At 39.8% G+C, this 14,077-nt stretch overlaps 1 protein-coding gene across 1 annotated transcript in view; it reads left to right on the forward strand.

The window, feature by feature from the left end:
• Positions 1-373: 373 nt before the first annotated feature.
• Positions 374-14,077, forward strand: part of SESN1 (sestrin 1) — a 79,019-nt gene continuing 65,315 nt past the window's right edge. Inside the window, exon 1 of the mRNA XM_040060304.2 lies at positions 374-652. Within this exon, the coding sequence (XP_039916238.1) occupies positions 389-652 (264 nt within the window). The 5' untranslated portion in view covers positions 374-388. The remainder of the gene's footprint in view (positions 653-14,077) is intronic.

A 14,077-nucleotide genomic window follows, 5' to 3' on the forward strand; every position in this document is an offset into this window, starting at 1 on the left:
CCCGGCGGGGAGGGCCGAGGGGCCGCCCCGGGAGAGGCAGGGCCGGGGCCGCCCCTTCCCTCCATGCCCGGGGCAGGGAGGAGGAGCCGCCGGCGCCGCGGGGTGGTGGCCGCCCCTCTCCCCGCCGGGAAAGGCGAAGCCGCAGCGACGCCGCTCGCTCGGCAGCCCCGGCGCGGGAGGGCGGCGGCGGCTGTCGGGGGCACCGGCCCGCGCTGCCCCCCATGCGGCGCGGGCAGCGGGCTCTGCGCTCGCCGCGGCCGCGCTCGTCGTCGTCTGTGTGGGCGGGCTGGCGGCTGCCGGGAGCCCGCCATGGGGCGGCCGCGCCGGGGCTGCTGAGGAGGAGGAGGAGGCGGCGGCTGCGGCGGGGGAGCAGCGGCAGGGCGGCCCCATGGAGGAGCGGGAGGGCGAGATGCGCTGGGACGGGCTGTGCAGCCGGGACGCCGCTGCCCGCGACGCCGCTCTGGACACCATCGGGCAAGCCGTGCTCCGCCGCGCAGAGAGCATCGCCTCCGGGGCGGCCGCCGACGGGCTGCCGGTGCCCGCCGCCCGCGACGGGCTGGGCGAGGCGCTGGCCCGGCTGCTCATGCTGTCCAAGAGGTGTCCCTTCCCCGACGTGAGGGAGAAGAGCGAGGCGATCCTCGGCGGGGTGCAGGTGAGCGCCGCAGAACACCCCCTTCGGCTTTGGGACCGGGCCGGGGGCTCTCCCGGCTCTCCCTGTCCCACGCAGGGCGCCTTCGGGTTTCATCCGTGCGACGAGGTGGGCGTCTGATCCACCCTGTCGGATTTATTCCTCCAATTAATACGTGCTAAGTGCTCTCCACCCCTTCGGCTCTCTCCCCGAAGAAACATTTGGGAAAGCGTTGTTAAAATGCGGGGGGGAGGGGAGGAAATATCTCACTGGAGACTCTCAAAAACCACCTGGATGCGTTCCTGTGTCACCTGCTCTAGGTGACCCTGCCTTGGCAGTGGGGTTGCACTGGATGATCTCCAGAGGTCCCTTCCAACCCTAACTGTTCTGTCTTTCAGTGCAATCCAGCAGAGAGGATTTGACAATGAATGGCTGGAAAGTGGGGGCATTCCCAAGGAAGCCCTGAAATGACAACTTTAACACTCTAGTTTCAGTCTGTATGACCAGTGCTCTAGCATTATCTGTATTAGCTTTAACAGAAAAGCAGGAAGGATTTGGGTATTAATATTAGTGTTGCCCCTTGAAAATATAAATGGGAAGTTTTGGAGCTTTTAAAAGCCATATGAGCTTGTTGTTAAGGCAGAGCCTGTCAGAATGCCCTTCTTGTTGTTTATTGGTAAATAGTTTCTCTGCTGGCATAGATAGGATCCAAGCTATTTTTTTTTTTCCACAGCTCATAGGCAGCCTAGCCAATAGAGGATTACATTTACTGACCTAATGCTAACAAAAATAAATTTTACTTTGTACTCTTCCACTCTAACAGTCTAATTATAGTTACTTGCATTGCGATTGTCTTGCTCACCTCAGGTTTTTGTGCAGGTCTTGGAATTCTTGTGTCAACGGTTCCATCAGCACTGCTAAAAATACTACTTTTAGCTGCAGAGTAGAAAAAGGAAATTTGGGTATTTTTTTTTAGTCACAAGTGAATACATAGAGCTGTGCTTGGCGATAACTGCCTGATTCTCACTACTGTGCTTTTTCTCCCTGAACTTTAACAGGTTCAGTATAGGGAAATCCAGGGAAACATAATAATAAATGAAAGTATTATAGGTATAATAATGTATACATTATATACATAAATATGTATAAATAAAAACCATTGTATGTTAGATATATAGAAACACATTCTGGGTTGGGCTTATTGGAGCTGAAAGAGTCTCTGTTTATTTTGTCTAACTTCTTAGTAGTGTGCAGTGTGATAAATACAGTATAACTTATTTTACCCACTTCAGGCTGTGTGTGGAGTTTTTCTCAAAGCTGATTTTTTCGCATGGTGGTCTAAGTGAAAATCTTGACAGCTTTTCTTTAAAAACTGAAGCCAGTGAAACAAGCAACCAGCTCAAACTTGAATATTGAGTTGAAAACTTAATCTGGCATCTTCCCTATTAAAAAAGCTCATATGAGAAGTGAGTCTGTTACCAGTGAGAATGACGAGTTACTGCTTGGGGAGGCTTGTTTTTGTCAGGTTCAAGATATCAGAGTCTATTCAAAGGCCAAACAGATGGTGATCTCTCACCTAAATTTTGGGAGGAGGTCAGAATACAGGACTGGATGACTCCCTTTTAGGTTTTCATGGATTTGAAGTTAGTGGCCTGTTCAATTATTAGTGTGGTTTAGAAACTTTGTTAATAACTTTTAACTAGGCCAAAAAGTTCTGGCAGAAAATGTCCATCTCCATACAGCAAATGCAAGTTCAAATACTGTGGTCATTGCTGGCTTGATTAATAAACATAGGTGTGTAAGTTTTAATAGCTGTGAAACTAGTTGTATACACACAAGGTGCAGTAAAAGTTTACCAGCAAGTTAAGCAAAATAAAATCACATATAACATTATTTGAAGAAATTTTTTAAAAGTTGCTTTTGTAATTTTTTTTTTTCAGGAATACAGATCTAAGAGAAAAGTATTCTGTATTTTATGAATTTAGAGTGGCAAGTCTTGGTTCTTGTGTCTGTACTCATAAATGAAAATTTTCATTGTAATCTTTGGTTCTGCATTTGTTGGAGAGATAATGCAGTGCCAGTATTCTGTTTTGGATACTGAGGACTATTGTCAGGCATGAAATGGTTTTCTGTTGATCAATGATCAGGAATAATATGGTTCAGATCTCTGCAGTGAAGATGGCAGATAAAGCAAACTATTAAATTAAATATTATCACCCCATAGAACTTGTGGCTTTCAGCAGTGCTTCCAAAGATAAATAGCTTAGTAACATAAAAATATGAAATCCCATTCAGAACAGCATCAGCACTTGTATTACTTTATCTCCCTGTTTTGGGATCTGAAACAATACTGGAGTCCACAGCAATATGTACAGTTACGCTTTCTAAAGTTATTAAATTTCATATAGCCCAGGGTAGGAGAGGCAACTCTGAGCTTAGTTCTGTGAGCTGGGGCTCCCCTCATTCCCTCTACTGTGGAATGGTCCATCCCAGACTAGAAGTCTGAGCCTGGACTCATACATTTCTTTTTATCCCTCCCCACCCCAGGTGCCTTAATATGGAGAACTGTAAAATGTGCTTTATTCATATTTCAGATTTGCTTCCAGCACAAACTAGTGAGGAAGTCAAAGATTAGAATTTTCCATGTGGTCCGATTACTATTTCCTTCTTTGGGTTAGTGCCCTCTTGCCTGTTGGGGCAGTCAGCAAATATTTAGGCGTGAGCAACTGGTGCTCCTGGTGAGTTTGCAGCTTTGTGTCTGGAGCAGGTTGGTAGAATGCATTATATGGCTGGTGTAAGCTGCAGGCTTGGCAGCAGCCTGTGTCAGCATGGCATCCCTCTAAGCCTGCCTTTGTTGTGTTTTGGGGTTTTTCTACTGCGGATAAAAATTCCTCTGCTGTATGATGGAATGCTAAGTATGCAGCTTTCTTCTTTGTTATTAATAAATAATATAATTAATGCTATTATTGATAAATAATGCTTGTATCAGAATCTGTAGAATTAATTATTGCTGAACATAAATTCCCATTGATTTGACTTATGTTCAGGATAATGAGTTTTCTCATTGTAGGCTATAGATATTTATATATAATAACATACTTTTTAAACTGAGAGAATATATTTGTTTTCCCATTTAGAAGACATGTTGTTTTTGTAAAGGTTATTATAAAGACGGTGTCAGCAAACTATTCCCTTTTTTTCTAATTTTTGCTGTTATTTATAAAAGAAAGTCCCTAAAGGCACTTTGACCTCAATAGATAATTTAAAAATATTTGAAAGATATTTCAGTTGCAATGCTTTAACCAAGTGAAAACAGTTTCAATGTTTGCATTTGGAAATGTTTGATGAATATTTTTGAGGTAACCCCCCCAATATGTATCACAGGTACTTGATAAATTCTCACTCGTGGGGTATTTTGCACGCATTTATAGCATAGTGCCTATGACCTTGCAGAATAGTGCGTCATTTCTCCCAGTGTGCTGGGTGTCTGCACACCAACACAAATATATTGGGAAATAACAGCAGAGGAATGTCTAAACACGTGCTCATTGAAAGTCTTCTGCCAGCTCAGTTGGATCAATTAGATGTGTGAGTGGAATATAAATACAAGGTGTCTGTCTATAGCTGGAGAAGAATCACTGAAAGGATGAGATTTGATTAGTAAAATCTCTCATAACCATTCAGTGGAGAAAACTCAGCAGAACGTACTGCCCTCCATGAGTATGTAAATTCGTTCTCTTCATAAGCAAAGAGAATACACAGATGGAGGGCAGGTTCTGCAGGTGCAACAAGATGCTAGTCTACATAGGATATAAGGTGACAACAGCAGAATAAAACCCGTAAGTGTCAAAAAGCATAGAATTTGGCATGCAGAGCTTGACTGGGCAAATGTAAGGAAGAAAGAAACAACCTCTAAGAAGTAGTCTAATGATAGCCAAGACTTGCATTGAAGGGGAAAATTAGTAATGAAAAAAGAACTCTGCTCTCTGTTGATCTTTTCATTGATGTAAACAAAAGAAACATATAGAAAGTGCACAAATATGTATGAATAAATCTAGGATGGTCAAAAACATAAGGAGGCATGGCTAAAATGAGTAATGGAAGAAAGCAAGAAGTAAAAGATCCACAGATCAGTGGATTAACATATAATGCTGAGGTGATTGAAATGTTTTCTGAAATAGTTAATCTGGTCTGTGTAGTCAATAGCCATGATAAAAACATAAATAGTACCTTCCTAGGCTGGAGGGTCAGGGGGGAAACCTATAGGTTGCTTGGATAAGCAATAGATTTTCAATCTGGTAGGGCCTGATGAAATTAATTCCAAGGTGCTTAAAAAAGCAACTAGCTGAAGCAATCTCACGTAGTGGATTGCAATTTCAAGATAGTGGAGGGAAGTAGCAGACTCAGATTAATTGGTGCGTACCTCTTCAGTGTGGGCTAAATGGGATGGGATAAAGAGGAAGCTCATGGATTTTAACTGTAGCTCAAAGAAAAAATATTGGACCAGTGTTGGAATGCATTTTTAGTGCCTAGGAAAAGATGTTAAGCAACAGCCAAAGCAGACTTAGCCAGGATACATTCTTTTAAATCCAGCATTGCTACTGCTTCTGTGATGGAGTGACAGGCCTTGTGGTGCAGGGAGATTCTATTCTATTGCATTAATAGGTTGATGTACTGGAGTTCTCAATGTTCACATGATAGCCTCATTAACAAGCTAGGGAATTTCGATCTATAAACTACACTTTAGCAAGTAAAGTTAGCTGAAAAACCATCCCCAGAAGGCACACGAGGTCAGGTAACAAGTACTTGGTAAAGGCTCTATAAGGTCATGTCCAGCAAAGTCTTGATTAACAAATTTTTATGCTTTGTTGAATAGATTACAAGGTGAGAGGGAGAGCAAGAATACTGGAGAGCAAACATATAATTTAAAATTTCTTTAATGCAAGCTTGTATCATATGTTCTATTCCTTTGGAGTTTTGTGTGAAGAAAGTTTGAAGTACTTAGTGGTGGTGTGGTCGGCTAAAAGGAGGCTTAAGATATGTTCCCAAAGCAATGGGGATGAAAAGCCTGCTGCAAAAACAAAGAAAACATGAGCTAGAGTGAATGAACAATGGATCTAAATTCCAGAAAGGCTTGGGTTGGACATTTGGGGAAAATTTCAATATTAGAATGGACTATCCAGTCATCTAGACTTAAACTGTTCTTAAACATCAGGCAGGAGCAAGGTGCTTATTTGATCTCTTCCTGGGAAAGGCAGAGCATTGCTAGCTGGATGGTTTTTCCTTTTTCTGTTTTGTGTTGGTAACTGCTTGGAGGGACTTCAAGAGCTAAGTCCTTTCCCTTTGATCTTTAAGACTGTATTTGCCAGACAAATGGTGCTCAAACCTGTGGTCTGAAATCTGTCTCATACATAAAAGCATCAGGTGGGCTTGAGGGGGTGGTTTTGATTACCTCTTTGTTTTCTTAGGCCTGCTGCTTTAGTGGATGAATGTATCAGAATTCTACAGTTTGCCAAGGGCTGTTATGGCGCAGAAGAGAGGGGTCATGTCAGCAGCCAAATATATCTGCTTGTCTTAAAACCTTGAGGGACTGATTGGGATCTAGGCTTGCTCAGCAGAGGACAGGGAAGAGAATATCCTTCCTTTCCAAATCCTGGCAAAACACGTGTATGGTTTAAATTAAGTGAGCATCCAGAAAGGATGGGAAGAGTTCTAGTCATAGCCAAAGCAGACATCATGTCTTCTGCCACTGTGGTAGGACAAATAAAGCCCCTGCCAGGAGAGGAGGTAGTAATTCTCCTATGTGCATCCATAAAGGATAAAATAGGAGTTACTTTTATGTTTCATTGCTATATTTGTTCTAGCAATGTGAACTCAGAAGAGAATTCACTCTTTGCTTTGTGAATGCTCCAAGTTTGAGCTCTGTAGTGTATGCTTTTTAAGAGTAATAAGGCTGAAAATTATGCTCATTGCTACCAAATGGTTTATCCTGATGAGTGGTGCTATGGAAGACTGGCTAAGTTTCCAAATCTTTAATCTTCTTGGGGGAAATCTTTGATAGATCACTTTTTAACTTTGTCTAAAGTCTTTTTTAGCCTTCCTGTACAACATTAGTAGTTTTCTTCAGTGAATTTTGAGATCTCTAGCTAGGCAGATCTGTTAGGTTTAGGATTTTTGTCCAAGTTAATTTGACTGTGTCCTGCTGCTTGATAGGGATGTTCCCCTGTGATGCTTACTCTTGGTCAGCCACCATAGAAAGGTGTCTCAGTTGAAATTTATAGTCTATTCAAGCTTAAGAATTTAAATGTGGTATCTTCACTGGTGGTGGTGTATCTGATCCATCTGGAAGCTGACTAGTCCCGCTGCACAGTAACAATGCCCAAATCAGTTCCTGTTTCCCACAGTGCTCTTATATACGGTGAATTAAAACATCCTTTTCTATGAGTTCACTTCATAGCAAAAGCATATTCTCTCTCTTCCAGCCAATGGAATGGATTTAATTATTCATTGTAGGGTGCTCCCTTCAAAATCCATGTGTTGCTTTACCAGATCACTAGTTTAGAAAACATCTGTCTGTTACGGGCTTTTTTGGTAGTGTTTAATGCTCTTACTTTTCTCAGATTGAGAGAGAATACTGAAGTAATGACATGATGCTTTAAAATGAGTAGTCTTATTTACAGCATCTGCTGCCTCTGCAGTATTTATTGTAAACATGTTCTTATGATGGGTCTGGATCACATATATGGGATGAGGCTGGCTGGAGATATTAATGGAGAAGAATTAATCTTGACATGTCAGGGAATATTCTGAGCAGGGGTGTGAACATTTTTTAAAGACTCAAATGCTCAGTAAAACTCAGATGGCCTTATCTGACTCTTCCCTGCTTCAGCCTACTTGTCTCCTTTCTTAAGGCTTCAGTCTGTTGAGAGAGGTGAAGGGAAATTTTCTCTTTCTGAGAGATTTTTCTCTCGTCAACTGCAGAATTGCCTGATCTTGGGAATGTCTTTGGTCGGGATAAAGAGTTGCTTGAAAACAGTGGAGGTACTCAAAATGATGCAATGTAGGGCATCTGGGGCACTTCTAATGATGTTTCTGTGTTTGGAGCCTTTCCATAATTTTTCATGCTAACGGTATGCCATTCTTTATGTATGGAAATGAGCTTTGCTCTAATCAACTTTTTCTTAAATTCTTTAAAATTACTTGATCTGTAAATTTATGTGTTTATGTGATTCTGCTGAATTGATTTTCAGGACATCATAACTAGAATTTTTGTTTTCAAAAGAAGTGAAGCATGAGGCACACATTTGATAACATCTTGGTTGATTTTTTTTTTTTTTAACTGCATTGAAATGCTTTAAAACTGAAGAAATCAAACACAAAGGTTGCCTTATCTCTTGCTGTTTAGTAACGAGGTGAGCAATTATAGGATGTACATTGGTGGCTTAGTTAAAAAAGATTTGTTTCCTTTTTAGAAACCTTTTTTTTTTTTTTTTTTTTTTAATAGGAGCTAATACCTAGAGAGCTGTAAAAACCAGAAATGCTTCAGCTTGAATGCATTTTGTAAATAGCAGCATCTGTTCTCCTGATCTAGCAGTCACTAAGTCACATGAGCTCTTTTTTAGATTTTTTTTTTTTTAACTTTTTTTTTATTCTGTTTGTCTCTGTAGATGTAATTTTAGATGTTGGCTGTTCATTTCAGCTCATAACTGGATATGATCCTTTTCAGTCTACACTCATATTCTAGTATCAGCTTAGATCTCTGTTTGAAATTTTTCTTCGTATTCTGACACTAATAGTGCATGGGTAGCAGGGCAGTGATCCTTCCTCTTTCATTGAGCTTCCTAGAAGTTCTGCTCTGAGTTTCCAAAAAACCAATTTATTTATAGGTTTTTTGTATTTTTTGTTGTATAATTTGTCTGTCTTGTTTATTATGTAAATAACTGTCTTCATTTTGAGCTGTTTGCATACATTTGGATGCTTTTTGCTCACAAATGGGGAAATTTTATGTATCTTGAGGAGATGTTCAAGCAAAAGGAAAAGCACTAAGATTTTGGAGTGTTTTGTAAATTAGCATACAGTATTAAATAAAAAAAAAAAGTATGGACTTCTAGGTTATGTAAAATAATGCTGTCTTCTGTTAGCCTGACCAAAGTACATTACTTTAAAGAAAATTATATTATCTTACTGTAACAAGTGCAAAGTGAGCACTGAAGAAATACGTGCTGTTTTGTCATCTTACTCTTGACTTTTTCTTCAGGTCAGGCTTTCTCCTTTAAAATAAACATAGTGGAAAAGTACTGAATATACCATTGTGGGCCAGAAAAAATAGTTTTGAAAGCTTGATTATGTTTTCTTGTGGATACCGAGTGTTTAAATTTCCAAAAATATAGTTTGCTGTCAGTATGGTTTTCTATTCCAGTAAATTGTTTACAGTTTAATGGGGATTGGAGGGTGGGAAAAGCTTAGGTCTCTCTTCTGAAAGCAAGTGAAACATGGAAATCTTCACATGAAGCTACATAAATGAATTAAATCCAAAAAGTTAAGTGTTGGCATTTTTTCTTGTTTACTGCCTTCCTGATGTTTTCAGTGACCTTTTTTTTTTTTTTTTTTCTGGAAAGCTTAGGTTAAATTACTGCCAAAAGTTGGTTTGGGAAGGTGAACTGGTTTAGTTCTATTTAAACCTAGTAAACAATTTACCATTTTCCTTGCTTCAGCTTTATGTAGAAACCAAGTTTGTTCTTTCATATAATTTTGAGTTAAAAGTTTCACCCAGTGTTGTGTTCTAGTGCAAGAATATTACCCAAAAATACACTGGGCTGGTATTTTAAAAATAGAGGTGATGCTACTTATGTAATCTGATAATGTGTCCCTTCTGTGCAACTGCAAGAAGTTACTTTCAATTCAGACACTGTACTGTAGAAAAGAACTGAAAACTGCTTCTGAAAACATGTTTTGTTGTTGTTGGGTGTTTTTGTTTTTTTGTTTTTTTGTTTTTTTTTCCCTGTAAATTAGTTAGAAACTGTAACCTTTTTTTACTGTTCTATGCCTTCTGGAGTCAGTAATAAAGTTTTCTTGGTTGCAGGTCTTTTCTGGCAGGTCCTTTGCCTAAATAGCTGACTGGCTTTGTGGGCCTTAGCTTTGAGACTCAAGGTGTAACCACCTCTTCGCCAAATTTCCCTCCCTGGAATATTCTTGCTTACTATTGAATTGTTTTTAAACAATGTTCTTCTGAGACAAATATTTTTGTCAAGGATTCTGTAACTCCTAGAGAGTAAACATGGAATAATAAGATATTTATTCAAAGGAGGAACAAACTTGAAAATGCAAACTTATTTAAAACTCTAAAGCCTTTCCTGTGTGCCTTTTGGGTTTTTTTTTCTTTTCTTTTCTGGGGGGAGAGGGATGGTGTTTGTTTTTGGGAGGAGGAGAACCTCTTTTCTGAAAGATTTTTTTTCCAGCAGCTTGTTGCTGAGCCTGTCGCTAGTGTTTTGGTGCAACAAAGCTTCTAGCTTTAAATGCAGCCTGTTTGCCAACAGCACATTCCACTCAGATTAAACTGTTTGGATTTTTCCATTTATTTAAATTTTAGTTCTAAACGGATTTCACACTGATATCCATGTAGATGAAGGATTGAAGAAAGGAAAATGTCTAAGAAAAACTTTCTGTGAATTTTGAGTCAGTGTTAAGTGCAAGCTTATGTCCCTTTAACAGTACTAAATATTTGGCAACTGCTGTGCACAGAACGTTTTCTGGAGCTCATCATGTTATAAGTTCTTACCAGGATGAGATTACTTTTGATATTTGCTGTAACTTCCTTTGTGTCCATTCTGTGCTTCCTACTTGTGTTGCAAAAAACGGTTTTGGAAACCTTATAACTTCACCTAGATTACATTTTTTTTAAGAGTTATGTTTGTAGTGGTTGCTTATATTTACCTAGAAATTGATGTATAAATATTGTTCTGTAAGAGAAGCTTAATTCTGACATTTTTATTGCTACTGTTCTGTTCCATGAGGCAGGAAAAAAGCCAGATGGAAATGTTTTTGTCTGGCGTTTTAGAAGGCATATTGGTCTCTTGGCTTGTAGTGTTCTGCTTTTGTAGCTATTCAGAACATGGTAGCTCTGCTTGGCTGATATTGTCTATACTCTGTCAGAAGATGATGTGTAAATTGGGAATGTCAAATGTTGCTTCTTTTTCCTTCATTATTTGGTGCCAGGCCTTTCTGTTAAAGGATTCAAAGTTTTGGGTAAGGTTTCACTAGAAATGAAAGCGCTTTTTTTAATGTAGAAGATACTAATTGTAATGCACAATGTAAAAATCTTTAATTTAGATTCTAAAGGTAGTAGTTAACTCCTTGTAGCTTATGCATTACATGAATACCTGAGATTGAAGCAAAGATTGCTTTGTGTTCTTTCTACTTCTTAGGGTTTTCTGTATATTTGTGTATAGTGACAGAAGATCTGGGAAAAGTGTTGGTTTCATATGCTCAGAATTCAGTGTGCGGATCATTACTCCTAAGGGCAGTGGGAGATATGGCATGATGCAAAAATCAGTTTTGTACTGGTAAGCTGTGGTGTGCTTCCCATATATGTAGCTTTCACCTGTGTTCCTCCTCTCAGAGCCCAGGGTCTGTGGTGCAGTGTGTCACACATCTGCATGTTTTGGGGGGAGATACAGTTCTTGGATATCAGATTTCTGGGGTAGTGTAGCCACATGGCTCAAAAGTAATTCCTGGTGGCAATAAATCTTCATGCATGTGCATAGAAACATGCTGAGGCAATTGCAAAGTTCTGCTAGAAATCTCACATGGAAGCTCAATTACTTGCTGTCTGTTCCCTCAAAAAATGATTGTTAAAAAATACGTGGGAAGATGTCCTGAGGTAAAAAATACTGAAGCATTTTACAGAGAAAATCAGATTTTAAAACTATCTTCTAAACCTCTTCTTGACTGTGTTGAGAAACTGGGAATTTCTCTAGATGCACACTCATGCAGACTCACAAATTCCCTGTTTAACAATGACTTCATGAATTAAAATGCATTTTGAGGATGTCTTGGTTTTGAAAGACAGTTGTCTGCCAAGGAAAGCTAGAGCCTCTCTTGGAATGGAGAGTGTAAACACCCTTCCCTCCAAATTATTATAATTTTGCAGTTAGGGGCTTTCAGGCAAAGATATGGGAAATAGGAGTAACAGTTCTTTATTAGGAATAATTAAAAAAAGGAAAATACAAATGTAGTAGTACAAAAAAAAAAAAAAAAGACCAAAAAAACCCACAAGAACAAACAAACAAACAAAAGGAAACAAAAAACAAACAACAACAAAAAAAAAAAACCCAGCAAAAAAAAAAAAAAAAACCAAGCAAGGAAGCAAACAAAAATCCTGGAAAAAAAACCCTGACAGAGTCAGGGATACAGCCTGACACCTTGTTGGTCAGGGTATTGGAAGCAGTCCAGATAAGTCCTCCTGGAGTAACAGGTGTGGTTCTGTGGAGTAGAGATACTTCTGTAGAAAGTCCAGTGGTGGTGAGATGGGTCCAGTCTTCCTCCGGTAATCCAGTGGAAAAACCAGATCTCTTGTGTGCTTCAGTCCCAGTTTTTATCTGGCTAGGAAGAGTTGGCTCCTCCCCCACTGGGTGGAGCATCTCACAGTGGGATGATGGAATGTGTCATGTCATTGGTGGGCCCTAATGGCCCATTATCAGAAGATGTCCCCCTGGAGGATGGAGGGGTGGTGAAAGAGATAAGAAACACTGCCCCACCTGGTTTTAATGGCTGGGCCACTATCAGAAGGCATACAGCCCCTCCCCCCTGGAGTTACAAGAGGAGAAAACATCTCCCAAAAAACAGCTTTCAACAGATGAAATAGAATACACATTTTTAGGTTACATAACCCAAGACAGAGGAATAAACTGTCTTAGAAGTTATAATCTCAGAGTTTGTGTTGGGGATGCTGGTGTGGGAGGGCCAAAGCTTGACATTTTGGTCAAAGTCTATGGCTTTAGTGCAAACCTATCCCAGATTATCCTTTGCCAATATAACCTATCTGTCCTGTTGTGGTGGTATGGTGTGAAATTTTTATTTTCATATTTAGCTGTTTTAGACAGCTGTAAGGAGACACCTTCTTGATTCTGTAACAGAAACAAACATAAAAGTCTATCATAATGTGTTTTCAAAACTGCAGCAGAAAAATTAATATTAATCTTCTAAATATTTGCTCTATGTACTTGTCGAGGGTGGAGTCACAAGTCCTGCTGCTGAGCCACGAGGTGCTGAAAGGAACCCCTTGCTTTCTAAACTCCTTCTCAGAGAGGAGTCCAGGTGTGGCTGTGTCAAGTCTTAGCCCCAGAATTCTTTCCTGGACTGTATAAAAGCTAAAATTGCTAGCAGTGAACATACAGGATAGTACAGGGCACTATTGCAAAGCAATTATATTAAAGCCCACAAGAAGGAATAATTAAGTAGACATGAATATCGCTCACCATACCAATGCTAGTGGGCAGATCTCTCTCTTAACCATGGGGAATGTCAAGAGGGAATGTGCTGGAGAAACCTAGCCTTATGAACCTGGACTGGACTTTCACAGTATAAAATTCCTGACTGTAGGTCCCATATCTGCCAGGTCAGCTTAGCAGCTTGTCTGCCAAGTCTTTGCCTCACTATCAGGATACTGATTTGGGGTTACTTAGCCAGCCTGGTTGAGGATAGTTCAACACCAAAACCTGCACATGGCCTGAGCTCAGCCCACCACTAATAGCTTTGCAAACAGGACATGGTCCAAGTTGCTTGACCACATTCCAGGGTAACGTATTCTTTTATGGTACTACTTGAATATTTGTTTAAAAATAAGAGTGGACAATCTAACTAGGCAGGACTTATAAAAAGCATTGAGCTCCTTTGTTGTCTAAAACTGCTAAGAAAAGTAAGGAAATCAAATTGGAAAGAGCTTGTGCTGTAAGTTTTTATTATGTATCTACAATATAAGAGGCAATCTAACAAAGAACTAACTCTAAATTCTTAAGCCAATCATAACTAATTTTGAAATAGAATGAAGTGATTTTCCTAGGATAGTATCATGTGAAATTTTTTCTTCTGTATGTAATAGAAGCCAGGGATAACATAATTTAGTGGCCTCATTTGAGGCTTGATTCCTTTATTTGGTGCAATGGTGGTTTCTGATGCTCATTGAAATCAAGCTCTCCATCTCCAACAGACTAAGACAGTCTTCACGTGCATAATAGAGTATTTTCTTTTCAAAATAGTGTGATATTTCTTACACAGTTTGTGCTTCTGATTATCGAGCTCTCTTTGAGAAGTCTTGAACCCTGTAACTTCTAAGTGGCAAGGGGAAGCTTCTTCTAAGAAGTTTTTTGAGTTCTTAACAATTCTGAACATTACAGGATGATGAAGAGTTGAAGCGGCATGCTGTATAATACTCTGTTGCAACAATATTCT

This window comes from Hirundo rustica, chromosome 3 (assembly GCF_015227805.2).
Source record: "Hirundo rustica isolate bHirRus1 chromosome 3, bHirRus1.pri.v3, whole genome shotgun sequence".
Lineage (NCBI taxonomy): Eukaryota > Metazoa > Chordata > Aves > Passeriformes > Hirundinidae > Hirundo > Hirundo rustica.